Source organism: Sciurus carolinensis, chromosome 3, assembly GCF_902686445.1.
Source record: "Sciurus carolinensis chromosome 3, mSciCar1.2, whole genome shotgun sequence".
NCBI classification, from domain to species: Eukaryota; Metazoa; Chordata; class Mammalia; order Rodentia; family Sciuridae; genus Sciurus; species Sciurus carolinensis.
Window position 1 is genome coordinate 21,656,949 of NC_062215.1, and position 22,494 is coordinate 21,679,442.

The 22,494-nt window shown below is 39.9% G+C and overlaps 1 protein-coding gene across 1 annotated transcript; it reads left to right on the forward strand.

The window, feature by feature from the left end:
- The first annotated feature begins 898 nt into the window (after positions 1–898).
- On the forward strand, positions 899–14,839 carry Krt23 (keratin 23). Its single transcript, XM_047542885.1, has 8 exons — positions 899–1,342; positions 6,095–6,177; positions 6,962–7,118; positions 8,213–8,374; positions 8,460–8,582; positions 11,316–11,536; positions 12,716–12,747; positions 14,452–14,839. Exons 1-8 carry the CDS (start codon positions 947–949, stop codon positions 14,544–14,546), a joined length of 1,269 nt encoding a protein of 422 aa, XP_047398841.1. The 5' UTR covers positions 899–946; the 3' UTR covers positions 14,547–14,839.
- The last annotated feature ends 7,655 nt before the right edge of the window (positions 14,840–22,494 follow it).

Consider the following 22,494-nt stretch of genomic DNA (forward strand, 5'->3'; position numbering starts at 1 on the left):
CATTCCTAACCTTTACCTTGGCAAATTCACCAAGCGTGTCAAACAACCCAAGGCATGTTTCCTGCTTTCCACCATCCCCTCTGCAAGTCACAAATGCACAGAAGCCAGTCTTTCCAGGGCTCAGCCAGGGACAGGCCTATCAGGCAGTTGCCGTCAGCTGTTCCTCCCAGGGTTCAAGGGAAATCCTGGGTAGAGGCCAGAGTTGTTTGGTTTGGAGGTGTGCTGGGATAAAAGGCAGCTGGAAGAGGAAGGCTCGGTCATTCATTAATTAATTACAAGTATAATTGAAGGCTTGTTCTGAAGAGTGATTCCTTTGAAATTACTTTCCATCAAACGGCAACTGGCACAAAGGAATCAGATATTCAGAACCTTCTCTATTTCCTCAGCATGCATAGTTTTCTTCTAGGACTTGAGATTCAGTTCCGATCTGGCTCCACCTTTATGAATCTCTCTCACCCTTGCTTTAGAGGTAATTTGTATATCTGTGTGTGTGTGTGTGTGTGTGTGTGTGTGTGTGTGTATGAGATTAATGTCTCCTTTAAAAAAAGAAAACCTGTACCATATCGAATAACCTCAGTGTGGGCTTTTTCAGATGAATGGACAATGGAAAAATTCCTCAGGGAGATTAGAAAGACACCTGAGACGAATACCCACCTGATGTCGTGGGCCACACCTCCAGGTTCAGATGGAAGGGAGGAAGCAAACTAGCATATTGATGTGGTTCTAAACAACAACAATGTGTGCTGGCCTGGGGGCACTGTGGGATTGACCAAGAGGAAACACACATTGCACAATGATACGATCTTGCTGGTACAGTTGTCAGAGAAGGGAACTCCCACAGCAAAGGGCATAAAACCATCCAGAGCTGTCTGGGGCGGCTCAGTTCTGTGGTTCCAGGGAGTGGAGCAGAGGCCAGCCCAGTCCAGCCCCAAACACAGATGGGACCATGAACTCCAGGCACAGCTTTAGCCAAACCCCTTCAGCTGCTCTCCATGGCCCCAGAGGTGCCAGGGCTCAACCCAGGAGCTTCCCCCGAGCCCCCAGCGTGCACGGTGGCGCAGGGGGTGTCCGCATCTCCCTTTCCTTCACCACACCAAGCTGTCTGCCCCCTGGAGGGTCTTGGGGGTCTGGAAGAGGTGTGTCCCTCCTAAGTGGAAATGGGAAAGAGACCATGCAGAACCTCAACAACCGCCTGGCCTCCTACCTGGACAAGGTACGCGCCCTGGAGGAGGCCAACATGAAGCTGGAGAACCGCATCCTGCAGTGGCATCAGCAGAGAGATCCGGGCAGCCAGAAAGATTACTCCAAATACGAGGAAAACATCAGCCACCTGCAGGAACAGGTAAGGTGCTGAGTGACCCTGCAGCTTCCAGGAGGGGCTGCACTGCCAGGGGACCCTGGGAAGGAAAAATCAGTACAAAAGACAACTTCCAAGACAGTGACAGAAGAACTTCCTAGTAATTGCTCACAGAGATATTTGAGGCCGCCTTCTTATTACACCTTAAATATGGACTCAGGAAAGTCTGTTTTGTATAAATGATCTCCTCTATGTCAGCTATGTAGACAATGAAGGCAGACAACATTACAGAAGTATTATAGACTATTTTTTAAAGGGAGACTCTGATACTTCACACAAGAAAATATCTAAAAAAAAAAATGCGAGATAGCACAGTATCACTTATGATCAACAATGTCACGGTTATGATAAGGGTTGGTATGTATGTTGCACGCTCGGTACACAAGACACAGGAGAGTATTTACTTTCTCATTACATCAGTTCTGCTCCACCTCAAACTCCTGGCGACAGTGTGACAATCCATCAACCAAAAGCTGAGTTACACTATTTTGGAGCTCATGCCTAAAAGCACTAGCCAATAATATCATTGTGACATCCCTGAATATTCTTTCTGGGGGTTGCTAGATGATAAAGTTGCTCACGGTTCTGAGAAGAGGATATTGCTAGAACAAAATAGTAAAATGAGCATAGTTTTTTTAAATATGAGAGTTGGGTGGGTTATGGACATTCTTCAATAAATAAATAACATACATACATCTAAAAAGTAAAGCTCAAATATTCTGGGTCACTCAGTTAAAAGTAGAGGGAACCCAGTCATCTCACCAGTTACTTTTTGAAGCTACTTAACTTCCCTCTTACATAAAGCAGTCCTAGAAAATCCCTGCAAGATCATGACTTAACCTACCCTAGAAAGGGCATCACAGGCTTCTAATAGTTATACCATATTATTTCCCAACACTCAGCCATCCTTGCAAGCATGTAGGAAGGACCAATCAAGATAATATAAATCTGTCCTTGTAATGAACCCTAATTATTGAATAATCAGCCTAATAACTGACTGTGTAATTACCTTAACTATATAGTACATGGTTGTCTTTACCAAAAAAACAAGGTGAGTCAACAGTCCTCCTCATGTTTTTCATTTAAAAAAATTGCTTTGGTTTGAGAATAGAGGGAACAGAAGACACTCGCAATTGGAGAGCTGAGAACATGAGTCCCCAAAGAAATGTGAGGTTATACCTGATCAATGGAAGAGAGAAGGGAGGAAAGGGAGAAGAGAGAGGGAAACAATTAGTGAGCACTTCTTGTTCTCCAGGCATTGTGTTGAGTGTTCACTATACCTATCTCTGCTAAGGGCTTTCTGCTATGATGGGATTGTTCCAGGTCATTTGATTTAATTCTGACAGATCTCTGTTAGGAAACTCAAGCTTATAAAAGTGAAGTAGCCATCCAGAGCCGCTGGCAAGAAGCATCAAAGGCTTCATGATTTCCATGTCATCCTGGGGTTGACTAGCCTACCTCATGCAAAACTGATATTAAGAAGTAAAATTCATCACATTTGCATTATTATTCATGCAAAACATATTTTTATATCCATCTCATTTAATCCTCACAACCGGGTGAAGCAAGTATTTTTATTCCCAACTGAAGGAGACTGAGACTGAGTGTCTAAATTCTTTAGAATACAATCAAGAAAAGTGAGTGGGTGTGATTTTCAGGAGAGGGCAACTTATCCACTCTCCAGATGGCCCAGAATTCTGGGTTTTGAGATGAAATAGGAAGCCTCTTCAGCTTCAAAATCCACTCTTTTCTGAACTTTTACTGAAGATGTATTTTCTCCAGCTTTGAAGAAAGCAACTCTTTCTGTCCTGACCTCCCATTTGCAAGTGAGGAAACTGGCCCAAAGAGGTCCCACAATAATGTGGGTTTGGCACCATCCTGGGTTTTAATGAAATACTCCAAGTAGATATAGCCCTCCGCCCCACTTTGGAGTGTTAAATATTACTCAAAAAGTCTATAAGAAGTTGAATTCAAAAATTAATCCAGTCCTTTTGAAACACAAAATTGGGTATATTCCTAGGAATGCCCCACATAAAACTCCCTGAGTGATTCTTAATGGTGCTATATTTGGCATTTTGTTTTATGGATGAAAATTCTATTTTCCTCTCCCTGGTAGATGACATACCCTGGAGCAACAATGTTAAGGAAGCACATCAACTATATTTTAAAAGAATGAACCCAGGGCTTTGGGGAGAAGCCAGGTGATTATTACAACATATAAAGTAAAACCTGTGTCTCTTATATTATTTCTCAATCCATCCTCGTCCATTTATGACCATGGAGGATGTCTCAGAAATAGTGGCACATAAAGAGAAAATAGTTTTAAATCTGCTTTATATTAAGTACACTTCAGAGCCTACATTCATGAACCATGAGAATGCTATAGCTGGTGGGTTTTGCAATGAGTAAATTATTTCTTTAACTCAGAAAAGTCAAATAAGCCTGCCTATGGTCTTTTTGGTTTTCTGATGCTGTGTTCTGTATAGTACAAGATTTCCTAGTTGTCCTAGGTGTGTGTCAGATAGATAGCATAAATCAGCACACAGAAAGTAAGGCTTACCCCAGAATCCCAGGCTTTGGGGGATGGAGCTACTTTTCATTTTGCATGAGTTTAGAGAATGCGGAGAATAAGGGTCCTAGAAGAAAAAGCACAGGTAAGAAGTCAGCAAAGCAGCACAATGGGCAGGAAACAAAGAAAGGCCTGCAGTTTCTCTTTTTAGAGCAAAGGAAGAAATCATAGGACCATTTGGAATCCCACAATGGGAAGAAAGAAGTTCAGTGAGGCCGCCAGCCTGGCAGGGTCTACCATGAGCAAACAGTTGGAGAATGTGTCTCAACGCATAAAACCTGATGCTTTATCTGATGTGCACATCAATTCTAACTATGAAAGTTGTAGATTTATAATAAGAAAGTCATACAATTGACATTTTTCTGAATTAATTCCATTTCAACTAATTTTTCAGTATCTCTAGTATACCAGGAATATGCTATTTGATAACATTATTCTGTTTAATACCTTCTAATTCTCATGACTCTTTGCTGAAGTGGCTATTCTTATTGCCATTTTATGGATGAAGAAACTGAGACTCAGCCAAGCTTACTTAACTAGCAAATGCTGAAGTGGAATCCCAGGACTGCTCTTGGAGTCCAGATCCAGGGTCCTCACCACTTCTGAAGGCAACTATCGTGCATTCGTGATCCCAAATTCCAAGTAATCAGTGGACCTTTAAATAGGACCAGATTTTTTAAAGGTCCTTTTGTATCGCGGTATAGTTCTGTCCCAAGAAAATGCTTTCTAAATAAAGGAATTAACTGTAAAAATACAGGGGGGATATCACAGGATTCTCTGACTCCAACTAAATTGTAGAAGTTTAGAGCAAGCGCCTCTACGGTCACTCATTTGTAGTGCAAACTTCTCATTTAACAAATTGTGAAACTGAAGCATAGGGAGTGGAATGTCTTGCCCAAGACCTCGTGAATGGTCAGAAAGAGCCAGAACCAAAGGACAGCTTTGGCACACTGCTTGATAAAAAAAAAATATTAGAATTCTTTGGGGAAATGAGGTATCTTCTATCCCATTTCCCCAAGGACAGTGACATACATCAAATGTTCACTATTTCTCTGATCATAACACTGAATACACAATTGCCCACATAAACACTTTCAATGGCATCTTTTAAAGTAAACAAAAACTATATAAATGTCTAGTGAAAGTCTTTAACTGGAGGCGTTAGCACTGTGGAAGCTTATTAAGCACCTTCGTTAGACAGTAAAGAAATAGTTCAGCTAATGTTTTAATAACTACCAATGGGGTGTTCTCATGATGAAATACATTACAAACATACCCACATGCCTGTGAATTATGTACATGGCCTTAGCACCTGGGAAATAAAAATTGTGCTATTTGAGAATGAAAATGAAATGCATTTAAAATCAGGTTAGTATTGCTCAATAACACTGATCAGAAATGTGACTATATCACAAGTAATAATGATGCTCAGCTAAAATAATAATTATTGTGCTTCAGGAGAGCCAAGCTAATATTCACAATAAGAAACTCAGAACCTAAGTTCTTTTAATATCTTCCGATGTGGGACCTGAAGCAAAACTATAGGACCTGTTCATCTCACTGAAAGCTAAAAGGCATTTTGAAAGATCACTGTCCTTCCTCTTCTGAAATTATCCTTTAAACAGTTGCATCAATCCCAGCCTGAAAAAACTCAGTGTAAAAAAAGGCAGTAAAACTGGCTGCAGATTATGTTCTTACTATAAAATCATTTGTGCTTTGTACCTAGTATGTGCTTAGTAAATATGTACTGATTTGATTCTCATTGGTCCACTGAGGAAAAGAGAAGTTGTCTTTGCTGACAAGTCACAAGCCCAGGAAATTAGAGGGCAGAAATACAGCTGTCAGAGCCAGGCACAGGAGAGCAAACCTGTAATCCTAGCAACTCGGGAGACTAAGGTAGGAGGATCGCAAGTTCAAAGCCAGCCTCAGCAACTTAGGGAGGCCCTAAGCAACTTTATGAGACCTTGTCTCAAACTAAAAAAAATAATAAAAAGGATTGGGGATGTTGCTCAGTGGTTAAGCACCCCTGTGCCAAAAAAGATAGGGAGAGAGAGAGAGAAAGAGAGAGAGAGAGGAAGGGAGGGAGGGAGGGAAGGGAAGAGAAAAGAAAATTCAGCAGTCAGTTGTGGTCTGCCCAACTGAAATAATTCTCGGTGCATGTCTTACAGATAGTGGACGGCAAGATGACCAATGCTCAGATGGTTGTTCTCATTGACAATGCCAGAATGGCGGTGGATGACTTCAGTCTCAAGTAAGTTCCTTTTCCACAGGGTTTTGTGGGGTTTTGTTTGTTTCCTTTACAAAAGGAAAACTCACCCTGCCATTACTCACACCTGAAATCTCACTGGGTTATAATTAAAAGCCAAAACGACAACAAAAGCCATGTGCAGTACTTGAATGGACCCTTGTTTAAACAAACCAGATATAAAACACATGTCATACATGGGAGAATATGAATATGAACCAAGAATTAGATGATGCTAGAGTTATTCATTTTAGGTATGATGTTATTATGCTTACTTTTAAGTGTCCTTTTCTTGAAAGATGCATTCTGTAGTATATAGGGTTAAAGCGTCATATGTCTGATTACATGAATGGTATGAATCTACATCAGGCACAACCATAGAAACAAAAAGTTGCACCCCATTTGTGTACAATGAATCAAAATGCAGTCTGTAAAAATTTTTTTAAAAATTTTTTAATGTCATATGTCTAGAAATCTATAATTTACTTTGAAAAACTACAGCAATTAATATAGATGAAGCAAGTTGGTAAAAGACCATTGCTAAAGCTAAGAGATGGGTGTGTGGCTTTTTATTATTCTATTCTCTCTACTCAATTAAAAAATGGACATTGAGCCACCATCATAGAAAAGCAGAGTATGAACTAGACATGAAAAGGACATCCTGTGGGCATTCATTTGTTCCTGTTAAACCTAAAAAGTAAATATTCATGTCTAAGCAAAGTTTGCAAATCCTTACAAAGCCCATGGCCTTCCAACAACAGGCATGTTCTTCCCTTCCTTCCAACCAAAGGTATGAAAATGAACACTCCTTTAAGAAAGACTTGGAAATTGAAGTCGAGGGCCTCCGAAAGACCTTAGATGATCTCACCATCGTCACAACAGACCTGGAACAGGAGGTGGAGGGAATGAGGAAAGAGCTCATCCTCATGAAGAAACACCATGAACAGGTAGGCCTGCCTCGTAACTCCCAGTGACCAGCTCAGCTCTCTCCCTGCACAGCTGGAGGTAACTGCATAACCACAGAAGAAATCGTCACCCAAATGCCAGTCCTTATTGTCCTTCCACCCAAATAACTATAAAGAATCACATAAGTATCTCATTTTTCCAATATCAAGGTTACCTACTCAGATGTCAAACACAACCACCAAAATGCAAGAAGAATTAACAATGAATTGACCAACAGTTTTGTTAACACACAATGTTTACCTCGACCTCTTTGTTAATATGATACTGTAAGAATAAATGTGTAAGACTGAACTTCCTTGGCTAAACATGCAGCAAACTGGGGGAGGGTAGAAAGAAGAGAATCTGCTATGAACCAAGGTAAAATGACTAGTGGCAACAATTAAGGATCACAATTTCTGAAAGTATTTAGCTAACTTTTAAAGAGTTACCATTCATTTCAAGTCCCTGAGACTGATAAAATGATAGAAAAACAATCCCCATTTTTGGAAAACAAAATTGCTTCTGAACATCAAAGAGTCCAGTTTCCTAAGAGGTGGGTAGATGATGATTATTAATTAAACCTTTCCTGCAGCTGCTTGGCTTTTAGGAAATCTACCAGCATCAGCCCTACAGAGGCATAACGCAGAGATCTTAGAAGCCTATACACCTTTCAACTACTGAACTCCACCTTCTGGTTACTGAACTACTTCCCCAAACCTTTGACCTAAAACCTAGAATATTCCATTGCTTAGCTGTACAGTCACTTCACCAATGAACAATTTCTGCCAAGGAATTGATGTTCTATGTGGGCATAATTGTTTCTGAAATATTTTCCACCAGGGATTAAGTCAGTAATTACAGAAGACATTTGATTATCTGTCTTGAGCTATTCTTTATTTTATAAAAGTATTAGGAAAAAAGTAAATAGTGTTTTGTCATCAACAATAATTGAGAAATCAAACCACACCAGCAAAAGCAGAGCAACCACATCAGCTGAATGTTTTCAAGACCCATTTACCTCTGCCAATCAACACAACATTCCAGCCTTCTGGTTGACATAGCTGGCTGATTTTTTTTTTCCTCTATTGTTAAATAGGAACTGGGGGATCATCATGTGCCAAATGACTTCAAGGTCAATGTGAAGGTGAATACAACTCCCGGAGAAGATCTGATCAAGGTCTTGGAGGATATGAGGCAGGAATATGAGTTTATAATAAAGAAGAAGCATCAAGACTTGGATACTTGGTTTAAAGAGCAGGTAAAAGAAAGGTGGCCAGATTCCCCAGAGGTTCAGTTCCGTGTGGTCCCAATACTGATGTCTCTGCCTATGCTTGGTCTCACAGTCAACGGTCACATCCCAAGAGACAGCCAGTCCAGCAACTGTGCAGGGCAGCCAAAGTGACATCAACGAGCTGAGGCGCACTTTCCAGGCCCTAGAGATTGACCTGCAGACACAGCACAACAGGGTAAGTGGGAGCCAGGAAAACCCTGGGTCCTGTACCACCTCCTCCTCCATGTCTTCCTTGACCTCTCTCCTGGGCCCCAGCTCCCCACCTCCCCTTGGGACACCTCTCACTCTCTATCTTCCATCCAAATTATTCATGATGAGAATAATAAGAGCTTCATTTAGAGTGTACCGATGGTGCCAGCTGTCAGACTAGGTGACTCATATTTTAAATGTTGCTAATCCTCACATTAGCCTTTTTAGGTAGGTCTTAGTGTCTCCATTTTAGAGATGAGGAAGCCAAAGCTCTAGGCAGTTAAGCAAGTTATCCAACAACTACTAAATTGACAGTGGTGAAACCATGTGGTGTTGGAAAGGTAGAGACAGACTCTAGATCCCCATAATCTCTGTCAGTGCTCTCTCCACCTAGAACAAAGCCAACCCCCCAAACTCCAATATAGGGAAATGCCAACAAGGTAGGTAGTGGATCCAGGCTTGGCAACTCCAAAGTACTGCTCTATTATTTATGAATTTGTCTTATCACCCAGCAAATTATAAGTTATTATGTCTAAGTCATTTCTATCATCTCTATGGTTTTGTAAAATGCTTTGTATGGGGGTCATATTCATTCAAAATTCATTATACACATTCTATGATTCCCTTCATAGCCTACTGAAGTCTGATCATTCATCAGTAGTACTTCTGAGTGCTACTCGCCTGTCAAGAACACCTACCTAGTTCATTTGTCTCACAGGTTCATATGGTAAATGAAGTCATGTTTTATGAATCAGTGATGGTGAGCAGACGTTAAAAATCTCCACTGTTGAGATGCCAATAATGAGCTCAGCAGTATGTGTGGCACAGTGCTTTGCAGCTTTCTAGATATTTTAACCCACACTATTTCACAACAACCCCGTGAGTTCAGCAGGGCATTCATACCCATTTTTATGCGTTCTATCTAACACTGTTTTTTAAATCTGAGGACTCGGTAATGGAGGAGTGATGGTGACAGACAATAGATGAGCAAATCATCAATGTCGGTACTTGTTAGGGGGACAAAATCGCAACAATGAAATCAAGCATGCTAGATGTGGCAGAGCTACATGTTTCCAGCTGCCGTGTTAAGCAAGGTGGTCATGAAAGGTTTTACTCTTCAGGTGATGGGTTGAGCAAAGACCTAAAAGACATAAGGAGGTACTTTATGTAGCTATGGGATGGGGTCGGGGGTCAGTATCCCAGGCGAAGGGAACAACAAATGCAAAAGACACAAGTATGTCCTGTATGTTGGAGGAATAATAGAGAAGTCAATTTGGCTACAGTGACTGAAGGGAAGGAAGAAAAGAGAGAAGAGAAATTTAAGAGAGCGGAAAGAAGAAGGGCAAAAGGGAGGGAGGCCATGGTATCACAATGAAGCCCGACTCTTAGGGCTTTGTAGGCTACTTTGGAGCAGGGCGGACAAAAAAAATTTAATTCAGCTGGTACAGGCAACTCTTTGAAGAACTTTGCTGTCAGTGAAGAAGAACAGAGAAACTGGATGGTGGTTGGAGGAAGACCGACATCTGAGAGAGAAAAATAAGGTGAAAATAATCTTACAGAGCAGAGAACAGGGATGATGCAAGATGGTGGGCCATTGCTGAGATCATGGAGCATGAACAGTTCATGCATCATAACAGGAGGAAAGTGAGTCCCTGGACACAGATTCAAGTTTGTGGTTGGAAGTAATGTTGGGAGCCTCTGGGAGTGCTCTCCTGAGTGCTTTCATCTCCTTAAGGACTTTAGGAAGTGAGTTCGTGGGCTGAGAGGAAGGTTGCAGAGAAGGAAAGTTTGAGAACAGAGAAGGAAGGAAATGACGTTCTGGGAGAAGAGAGAGTGACTACATCAGGAACCTATGGTTTCTTATCCAGACAGCATGAAGGGCCCCCCTGAAAAGTAAGCAGCCATTAAAGTGGGAGTATCCAATGTAGTTATAATTTTCCATCCAAGGCTAACTTTATGTGCTCCAAAAAGCAGGTATTAAATCCAAATAGAAAAGGGACTTGAGTTCAGTCTTTAGTATCCTGGCCCAGAAACATCATTCTGCATCTCTGGAATTTCCTCGAAAATGACAATTTTCCACACCCGTCAAAATCAAAAAGTTTGACACCAGGATTATTACCTGCACCAAGTTAAAATATAGGACACTTCATTTCATTTGAATTTTAGATAAACACCGTTTTTTCTAAGTAGAAGCACGTCCCGTGTAATATTGCATCAATATTTGGGACGTGTTCCATCCTAAAAAGTAATTTGTCATTCGTCCATAATTTGAACTTAACAAGGTGTCCTCTATTTTATTTTTGGCTCCCTTCTCTGGAGATCAAGGAAACATCAGTCCCTATTGCTGCCTCTCTCTGCAAGTTTTCCTGTTTGACCAGAGATAGAAGGTCAGCAGAAGGCAGCAAAGAACAGTTCAGAGCCAGGCAGCGCCTGTCCAGTCCCTAATGTGTGGTGGATACCACCACCACTCCAGGAGTGACGGGGACTTGCCAGGACCTCCCTGACCTGTTTTACAGCCAGAAAATGACTTCAGAAGTCCCAACACTGACACCCAAGCCCTAAACCTGTAAGTCAAACTGTTTCTCACCTTAGCATCCCCAGCAGCCACCAGGACACCTAGCAGAGTGGTTGGCATATGCTAAACAATCAACAAGCCCATGCTACTGAACCTATCAAGCCATTAGTCAATGAGCAAAAGAACTATCATTTCCTCTTTCAGAAATCTGCTTTGGAAAACATGTTGTCGGAGACCCAGTCTCGGTACTCCTGCCAACTGCAGGACATGCAGCAGATTATCTCCCACTATGAGCAGGAGCTGATGCAGCTGCGCCATGACCTGGAGTGTCAGAACAATGAATACAAGGTGCTCCTGGGCATCAAAACCCACCTGGAGAAGGAGATCGCCACCTACCGCCAGCTCCTGGATGGGGAGAGCGAAGGGTGAGGCAAAGGCGGGAGAGAAATGTGCAAATGGCATGCACAGGACCCGAGTGTGCAAACGCATGTGCACATTATGGGTTCTGTCAGCAATGGTCACTCTAGAGGAAAAGGGCTGATGCTGACCTTCTCTGGAAGATACCTATGTCTGGTTCTTTCTATTGAGCAACAAATGTGAACTAGTCAGCTAATGCTCCCTGGGTGCTAAGATTTGCATTCAGAACAGTTTACATGAGAATGTTAAAGTATCTAGGATATATATATAAATAAAAGCCAAGGTTTGGACTATTGTGTTTCCCAGTGGGAAGGCACACATTTTGGCTTAAAAGGACAGGAGTGGGAAGTAGGGATGTTGGGAATGTTTTAGCCTAAAAGCAGGAAAAGATTGATAAGAGAGACATCTAGATTTTCTATCTGATATAGCTGACAGTTCCAGGAAACAATAGCTGGCTATAAAAAGGGCACATACAAAGCAGGCAGGGTGGCACACACTTGTAGCCCAGAAACAGGAGGCTGAGGTAAGAGGATCACACATTCAAGGCCAGCTGGGGCAACTTAGACTTCGTCTCAAAAATGAAATAAAATGGGCTGCGGATGTAGCTCAGAGGTAGAGCACTCCTGGGTTCTATCCCTGGTACTACAAAATTAAGGAAAGGAAAGAGGAAAGGGAAGGGAAAGAAGAAAGAAAGAGAGGAAGGAAGGAAGGAAGGAAGGAAGGAAGGAAGGAAGGAAGGAAGGAAGGAAGGAAGGTAGGAAAGAAGGAAGGAAGGAAGGAAGGTAGGTGAGGGACTCATACATTTTATGAACCCCCAAAAAGAGGTGTTTTCAAAATACATAAGTAAAATGTCATTGGACTGAACTGACCAGTTTGAGAAGTTCAGAGGTTCCTGGTTTGAGACTCTGGGAGGGACCCTGGTGGAGGCAAAGACTTCGTGGGCTGAAAGGAGGGAGGTGATGGTTTAGAAGACTTGTCCTGACCCCAGGGTTGGTGGGAGGCAGTCCTCACTGCCTTCTGATTGGCAGAGGGTTCTCCCATGAACTCATGACCCTGAGACTGCAGAGCTCGATTACCTTCATCAAAGGGCTGAGAAGTTACAAGCAGGCAAAGGAAGTTGGTTCATCCCGAGGTTTTATGATCACTATTAATACTAATGTGCGCTTTAACCTTTCTCACTTTTATAGGACGACGGAGGAATCTAAATCAATTACAAAAGGTAAAAAGAATTTTTTTCATTGTTTGAATTTGGTTTTTTTTAAAATGAACCTGTATGTTTATTCACTCTGTACGTTGTCAGGATCCTCAGGTGTATTCCCAAGTGTCCTGTGTTCAATTTTTATTTTGCTCCCAAATAGCCAGAAATTATAAAAGAACTTAACAAATTAAGTAATACAGAACAAAGTGAATGCTCATATGTCCTCAACAGCTCACAGTTTTAGATAAGTGTCCCTTATCTAAAATGCTTGAAACCAAAGTGTTTTAGATTTCAGATTTTTTTTTTTTTGGAATAATTATATACACATAGTGAGATATGTTGATGAGAACAAGTCTAAACACTAAATTCATTTATGTTTCACATATACCTTCCACATATGGCCTGTAGGTAATTTTATACAATATTTTAAGTAATTTTTACAAAACGACATTTTAAGGTGTGGAATTTTCCATTATCCTACCATGTCAATGCTCAAAAAGTTTCAGATTTTTGAGCATTCCAGATTTCAGATTTTTAGATGAGGGATGCTCAATCTGTATATGAAAAGCTCTTTATAAGTAGTGAAGTAGATTAAAATGATAATTAAGAGTATTGTGTCTCTATTAAGTCATGGAGTCTGTATACTAAACTCCTAGGAAGATAAGTCACCCTCTCCCAAACTCACTTCTGTTGAACATTAGTGCTCCATGACATTTGAGTGGTGTGTTATGAAAGACATGACCTATGGCAGACAAGGCTGGGAGTGTTATGGACCATTACCCTCTGGAAGAGTCAGATTGCATTTCAGGATGTTAAAGATGGGACAAGCCCTGTTGTGAGGGAAAAAAGGAACAAAGAAGAAAAATAAATAAAAATAAATAACAGAAGTTTTACTCTAGCTCCATAGTCCCAAACATCTTTAACCTGGAAAGATTATCATGAACATCTCACAGAAAAGTTCCAGGACTGCCCAGTCGGCAAGAAGTAGCACTTTCTAACTAGTTCATGATAAAATTGTTCTAAGATGCTAGCGACACCTAAGAGCTGGACTAACCATCTCAGAACGGTTGGTCAAACTGCTACCCTTCCACAATATTTGATAGATGGTCCCTCCGCTTCTCCCTACCCACATCCAGGGATGGGAAACTCAGTACTTGAGGGAATGATCCAATCCACTGTAGGAAAAGTTCAGTTTTAGCAAAAGGTTCCCTTGTACCCCTATTAATAATTTCAGCTCTTCCCAGTGGTCTAGAATTGCTTTACTTGAAATGTCAACAAGGTACTTATTCAAATATCTCTGAGAAGGGATGCCATGATAAACATCCCTAGTTTCTCACTCATCTGTCACATGGCACACTGCCTACAGCTGACAATGAGGGATCCCAAAATGGCATCGAGTGCTCTGTAAACTCACAGAGAACTACAAAACCTGCATGAACAGAAACCACTCTTCAGGTACTTGTGGCCAGAGACCAGCTTCTGTATCGGGTACACACAGGATGAAAGTCCTGATCTCCAGAAAGTGATATGGGTCCTAGAGGGCGGAGGGAAAACACTCCTTGGGAAGATCCATGTTCACGGCAGCAGAGCCCACCATATTGTTCAGTGATCATTTTGGAAGGCACAGAAAGCTTTCGGGAACTGAGTGCAGGGGACTAAAAATTAATACAGTTCAGATGGTGGGGGGAAACGTGGCAATGACCTCTTCAGTGCTCTCTCCTTCAGCATCTGCAGCTCCAAAGATCAAGGCCATCACACAGGAGAGCATCAATGGAAGAATAATTCTTTCTCAAGTGAATGAGATCCAGAAGCATGAGTGAAGCCAATGTAATTTCTGCCCATTGTAAAAACTATTCCCCCCCAATGGAAAGCCCTTGCCTAGACACTAACGGGTGAGTCTTAAACAGTATCCTTGGAGTTATCAAACTCCAGAAACTTTTTTTTTCTTTGTATAATCTCACCAGACTTCTCCTAATGTTCTTGATATACTGCTGAACTTTACAAAACAAAATATGAGTTTATGAGATGAAAACTCTGCTTTTCTACTTACCATCTTCAGATTCCCATCAATGTGCATCTGGTTTGTAGCCAATAAAACTCCACACAAGCTGCATCCTGTCTTTTCTTATGTCCCAAGGCAAGATAAGACCTCAAGGTCTCATTCTAAGGGGAGGTTCTCAGAGCATTGTCCTTGAAAAATCCCTGGGGATCTTACAGATTCTGATGTGTCCACAGCAGCCAAACTCCAGGCAAAATTGCTACCCTGATGCTGTGCAGTCCAGGGATGAGAGACAGTTCACAAGGTTCTCTGGACTCTGTCAGCAGAAAGAGTGGGAGAGAAACAGAGAAAGGAGACCCAGAAAACTTCACCAAGTGTGTGAGATGACCAGAACTTATTCTATCTCCCCTTTAAAAGAAGAAAACAAGCTGAATGACCTAAGAAAGAATTGAAGCTATGAAAGGAGATTCCACAATTTCCAAGCAGATCTAAAAATTGATTTTTCTTTATTTTAGCACCCACTCATTCTACTATCTTGGATGTTATTATCACTTTCTTAAAATCCAGAAAATGTGCACAAAATATACAGTCAACCCTCAGTACTCTCATATTCCATATCCATAGATTCAACCCAACCACAGATAAAAAATTCTTGGGGAAAAAATGAATTTGTACTGAACATGTGCAGACTTTTATGTCTTGTCATTATTCCCTAAAAATGTATAGTTTAACAGTCATTTACATAACATTTACATTGTATTAGGCATTATAAGTAATATAATTGTATCATGTACATTGTATTAGGTATTATAAGTAAACTAGCAATGATGTAAAGTGTGCAGGTTACATGGAAAGACTACGCCATTTTGCCATTCACAGATTTTGGCATTCACCCTGGAACTAATCCCCTGCAAATACCATGGATGGCTTCACATACTCTTCTCAAGGTGACGTGTGAATATGACTAAAAAAATCCCTTGGAGAATATTCAAAAAGAATATGACAAACTAAAGAGAGAGTTGTAATTCCAGACCCAGAATGCAATCAATAAGCTTTCATTTATAATCACAGTTTATGTATGACTTAGTAATAGTAAATCATAAAGTGAATAATTTTTATTCAATGACCAAAATCTCCTTAAGGTCTTACTATTAAGTTTCATTGTATCAATTAAAGTGGACAGTTCATCACAGTTTTCCCAGGAAATTCATCAGTCCCAGCAAGTTGGAGTGGTGGTCACCCTATAGGTAAAGTCTGTCCCCTATTTCACTAAGGAGAGGGAAGTAGAGAGAAATTGAACTACATAAATAAAGAAACAATTGTGTGAGCTTTGGCTCTAGGTAACCTAGAATACTCTTTCCCATGTTTAAATCAGCCTCTAAAAAATCTTTCAAAATACCCATTACAAATTGATTAAAGCTTGTATGTTCAGGTGAGCTATCAACCAAAGAAATTTCTGTTTATATTTGGTTTTAACAAACATGCACCTAACCCACATACATAAAGGAGATGGTAATAAATTCTATTGTTTTCATTCCAGATATACTTTGAATAAATAGCAATTATCCTTCTATGACCCAAACCCAATTAAACAAAGAGTGGGCTAATCTAAAGAAGCATAAAGTATTATTACTTTGGAATTTAATGTTTATGTCAACATATTCACCTACAATGCCTGGGATCCATCTGATATTGCTCAATCCAATCAAATATATGTCTTTATGGATTAATTCCTGGAATATTATTTTTATACCTACCCTGTGAATGACATGTGAAACTGGGAACTAAACTTCATAAAAATTGATTATTAAGGGATATAACAATGACTTGCTGGGGGAGAGCTAATAAAACCAAAAAGGCAGCAAGGACTCAAAGGTAGATAACTGGAAGGAGCCCAGGGGTATTTCTTCAACTCAGGCATCCTCACACTTGGCTCACCAAGGATCACCTGGGGAGATGAAAAATCTAATGCCCAGGTCATAGTCCATGACAATAAAATCGATAATTTTTTTAATGGTTGGGGCCCAGGTATCAATATAGTTCAATATAGATTCCCAGGACCTGGATTTGATCCCCAGTTTTAAAAAAATTTTTTTTCACAAGTAATTATAACATATAACCAAGTTTGAAGTTTGGGAAACTACTGCTTTACTAGCTTCAGGTAAGTGCTTTTTCTTTTTTCTTTATTATACTCCTCACATCCCTAACTTTTTAATGCTTCCCGTAAGAATTAATAAAACTAATAGAAAAGTAAGAATCTCTGTGTCATGTCACTCTCAAGTGCTTGCGTTTCATTTTACAAATTTATAGAGAATTGATTCCAGGAAATACAGCTGAATGAAAATTTAGAAGTAAGACAAATAGAGCTAGGCGTGGTGACACACCCTTGTAATCCCAGCTACCTGAAAGGCTGAGGCAGGATAATCACAAGTTCAAGGCCAGTTTGGGCAACATAGAGAGACCCTGTCTCAAAATAAAAGGAAAAAAATATTAAAGCTCAAAGAAGCAGGACAAATACTTCCAAAAACTTAGCCAAAACTCTGCAAACATTTTTCAAACTCATTTTAGCAAAATTTCTTCCAGGTGCATAATCAAATATTTGGTTAAGGTAATAATCAGTTTCTATAATGAAAATTCCTATAATCAGTTTCTTTTTTTTTTTTTTTATTTTTTTACGTTTACATAGGGTAATGATGTTTCTTTTTTTTCCCTTCCCCCCCACCCCTCCCACCCTTTTCACTTTATACAGTCCTTCTTTCCTTCATTCTTACCGCTCTCCTTAGCCTAACTCTAAACCTAACCCTAAACCTAATGCTAACCCCTCCCACCCCCATTATATGTCCTCATCCGCTTATCAGCGAGATCATTCGTCCTTTAGTTTTTTGAGATTGGCTTATCTCACTTAGCATGATATTCTCCAATTTCGACCATTTGCCTACAAATGCCATAATTTTATCATTCTTCATTGCGGAGTAATATTCCATTGCCTATAATCAGTTTCTATAATGAAAATTTTCTGTGTTGTTTTAACCTCCTCAATTCCTTTACCTCTTAGATTTTTTCCCCCGGGAAAGTAAAATAATAACATTTGCAAATAAGAAACTATTAAGGAAAACATTTCTAACCCAGGTGACTAAAAAAAATTAATTTAGGGGATTATATAATAAGCAATTATTTTCTTAAAGAAATATCAGGTTGTTTTATTATTTTCCAAATGTGTATTTTATATTTCTCTAATAGTTAATCTAGGCGTCACATGTAAGTTCAAATTTTTTTATATGTTGAACTTAGAAGAAAATGTAGACATCAACTGATTGAACCTTCTTGTTTGAGAGATAAGAAGCCTAAAGTTTAGAAAGATTAACTAAACCCTACTCCATACCAGCATCTTTAGCATATGAAAACATCAGAATTGGGGGGAAAAAAGCATCATGTATTTTTTAAAACTCATAGCAAATTAAAAATAACAACTCTTAATGTATGAACTGTTGTAAAGCCAAAACGAAGTATGTACTCCAGCTGAAACCAAAAACTGCAAGAATAAAATAAGCCTAGGGTAAGTACTAAAGATTGAATTATTTTTGTTTTCTTTACAGATGCTCTTAAAATACTTAACACAGCCTAAATTTAACATACAGTCTTTAAAAGTTTACTTTATGTGAAACACTATAGCACACCATTTCTTTAAGATAAAAATAACATAAATCCAATACTACCTTATGGACATTAAGCAATATTATACCATAGTTACACATATACCTATTTAATCCTTAACAATAGAAAATGGCACTAAATAATGGCATTATCTTCTGAGTATGCTATAGATATTGGTGGCCCCAATGAATCCATACCACTGTACTTATGCCCTTCTGTGTAGTCCCTCCCAAATTTTCTCTGGATTTGAACATGTGACCTGATTAAATGAATGAAAATCAGAAAGCATGACACAACCAGAGGCCTAATAAATGCTTGCATATTGGGATTTCACCTCGTAGAATGCTCCCTCTACAAAGCCGAGTGCCATGCATGAAGTTCAATTACCCTGAGACTACCGTACTGTGAGAAAGTCCAAGTTAGTCTTGTGGAGGGGCCACATAAAAAAAAGCTGAGGAACCAGCCAATAGCCATAACTGAGCCTACAGACATAGGACTCAGGTCCTGCCATTCCAACTAGTTCTCAGTCATGCAAACCAAAAAGCTGAGGCCCCAAACATCATGGAGAAAATATAAGCCATCCCCATGATCCTGAATCTGAAATTCTGATCCTCAGAAATGTGAACAAAAGATTGTTTTAAGTCAATAAGTTTGGGGATAGTTTATTATGTAATGGGGAATAAGTGAAGCAGAGTGAAGAGTCTATTATTTGTCCAGTGACCCTAGCTGACTTAAGGCTAAAATGTTGATTGGCATCGAACTGAGCAGTATTTTCAGTTATTTTAATATTGAGATGGACTAGTCCAATAACCATAGATGAAGCATCAAAAAGTCTACCCTCCTCAAAGATGGCAGAGAGTAAAGTTATCAGGTATGTTCACCGCTCTTTCCTCTGCCTCTTCACAGAGGCTACCAACCAGTGTAGCTCCAACCCAGAGCTCACGGGGATACCCAGGTACATTCATTTTATCTTTGAGTTTCAATTCCTTTTGGCCCTGTATGTAAGTTCCTCATTCCAGAGACATTAACAATTTCCTTTTAAATATTTATGCTTACAGTATCACACAGAGTTTCACTGAAAGATGATCAGGTTTCAACACAGGTAAGCAATGTTCTCCTTCCCCAAGATGATAAGTCCTTTCCAGGTTAAGATGATCATGATTATCAGATAGCTCCCGGTTACAATGTTTAGGAAGATGTTGAGACCCTGGACTATAACTTATGCATCATAGGCATGTTTCTTCACAAAGCTCTACTTCAAATGTTGTACTCTTATATTGTCTTTAATCCATACATGCTTTTAAGATTGGAGGTGTCAATACATCCCCTGGAGTGTTTATCACAACAATGTTGGTTTTCCAACTTAACTACATGCCTCAGTTCATCCCCACGTGTGACTCATCCCCATCTCATTTATTCTATTACAACATCCACATGTCACCATCTTTCTGATGAGGATTAGAGAATTTCTAAAATACATTTGCATTGAGGTCATGTAAAAAGTAAAAGACAGTGCCTCTGATATACTTAACCATCTGATGACCTAACTATACTTGGTAGTTTTACTGAAGAACTTGTGCATGCCTGTGTGTGTGTGTGTGTGTGTGTGTGTACACACTAATCATTGTGGTACCTGAACTGTCCTACTCACCAAAACTTCTCTTTGAAATTTAAATGAGAATCCATTTAACAGAATTATGAGTCATCTCATAAAAACTACACGTCTACTTATGCTAATTTCAAGGTATGCATACACAACATAGCCCTCATGCATGTGACATACGTATACACACATACTAGAAGAAATTCGAAAATAACAACTATCCTTGACTGAGCTTTACATCATGATCTCGTTTAACATTTGTCACAACCCTACAGGGCATTATTATCTTCACTTTATGACTAAGGAAACTGAGGCTCAGGTGGAGTACATTATCCTGCCTCTGATCATTCATCTGTAAAGTGATGGAACCAGGATCCGTAGCCAACATATTTGTGCTTCATGTCACACAAGTCAAAAATAGTTGCTAAAGAGTTGCATCACAGACTAGACATTCTCAGGAATACTTGCTGATGGATTTGTCTAAAGTGTGAATCCAAGGATGAGAAATTTGAGTTCTCTATTTTGAAACCAGAACTCATATTTTTCAGAGGCAATTGATTGTGTGATCTCAATTACATGGTACTAGAGCAATATACATGGGCCAGAAATAGTCACTCAGGATCACCAAGGCACAAGCTTTTACAACCAAGAACTTTATCGTCATTAACCAAACCTGGAAGTCTTCAATGCTCTGTGCACAGAGGTGATCTCTTAACTTGTAATCATCCTAAAGCTATACCAATCAGCACCAGAAGTGCTGACGGCACATTTCAAACTCAGAGGATCTCACACCTTAAATGTCTGCCCAGCTGGACTTTACACTCACTCCTAGTTCTACCAAAATTCTCTCTCCCACACACTCAGAGAACATGAAAGGAGGAAATGGATGAAGAGAAGGTAGTAATAATTGACAGGCCACCATTACACCAAATATTTTCAACAGTCATTAGCTAGAAATATTTTATCCAGAGTCTTATCACAAAAACATATTGTGAAGGTTTCCATTCATCATCTCCAACGACCTGGGATGCAATAGTTTCGAGTCACCACCCTGACCCAGGTCTTAGGTACAGTCCTTCTCCAATCTTCATATGCACACGTATAACCTGGGGATATTATAAAAATGCAGATTATGATCTTTTAGCTCTGGGTTGGGGCCCACAATCTGCATTTCTAACAAGCTCTGAGATGACACTGAAGATGCCAATCCATGGACCATAGTTAGAGTAACAAAGGGATGATTACAGATGATCTCTCTCCATCAGTCAGGTGGCAGGGCCCCTCAATTGAATGTCGTTTATATAAGCCAGTCTCAATAGATTCAATACAGAGAGAGCTGGCTGAACGACATAGCAGGACAGGTGGCATCATTAGAATGCCATTAGCACAGTCTCACTCAAAGCAAGCTAAACCTGCAGGAGCACTGATTGAGACCTAGAAGGAGCGTGTTTCTTCCATTCTCACCAACAGAAAACACAGTGTACTTTGAAAATTAAGGAGATTTATCACCCTATTCAAAATTATTCCTAGACTCCGTGCACAGCACAAGCCATCAGAAGCACACCAGAAATCAGTTCCCTTAGAGAGAATGAAAAACAGTCTAAGGTCATCTATTGTGTTAGTAGCACAGCACCAAAAAAAAGTGTGTTTCTGTTTCCCATCTGAAGGAGGATTCACTTATAACAATCATCCCAAATTATCTTCAAGAACAATTTCTTTATTCAGTGAGCCAAACAAAGGCTGAAGTTTTAAGAAAAAAACAAGTCCAAAAAAATAAGTGGAGAATGATATATAATGGGGGTGGGGGGGTGGAGAGTGAGAGAAGAATGGGGGAACTTTAGATTATATAGAAGGAAATGGTATGAACAATGGTGGAATGAGACAGACCTCATTACCCTATGTACACGTATGATTACAAGAATGGTGTGAATCTACATTGTGTACAACCATAGAAACAAAACGATGCACCCCATTTGTGTACAATGAATCAAAATGCAGTCTGTAAAAAATTAAAAATAAATAATAAATAAATAAAGCTGTGAAATGGTGTCTTGTTCCACACTAAACTAAATCAGCTCTGGATCGCACTGATGATTGTTATCAATATCATTTTTCTTTGTTTTCCAGAAATCCACATGGGAATGGATGGAGTCGGAGTAAAGAAGCAGTGAAGGAGTAGTTATTAAACACCTACCTGTGCCTACTATGGAGCCAGTCGCCACTAGGGAGACAAAAATAGGGAAGGTGGAAGTCAGAGAGCTTCAGAGAAGGAAACTAAGGTATGCAAAATAGTCCCTTTGCCCAGCCACAATTGCTGTCACCTGCGATCATGACATGCCATCTTGATAATTACGACCTTCACTTGTTATGATAAGGAAATTGATTTGAGTTGGGAAGCAGAAAGAAAACATGTCTCTTCAGCAAAGCTCTTTTCACCCACTGGAGGCTTTCTTCCACCCTCGACAAAAACTGCATAAAGCTGTTCGTGACCCCATGCCCAGTTCCACCTCGT

What these genes read in the sequence shown, in the direction of transcription:
- Krt23 (XM_047542885.1), top strand. Translation starts at nt 947, where the DNA reads ATGAACTCCAGGCACAGCTTTAGCCAAACCCCTTCAGCTGCTCTCCAT. An exon ending in TGAAGAAACACCATGAACAG is followed by an intron (nt 7,119 to 8,212) that starts GTAGGCCTGCCT and finishes ATTGTTAAATAG; the next exon opens with GAACTGGGGGATCATCATGT. An exon ending in CTGGATGGGGAGAGCGAAGG is followed by an intron (nt 11,537 to 12,715) that starts GTGAGGCAAAGG and finishes TCACTTTTATAG; the next exon opens with GACGACGGAGGAATCTAAAT.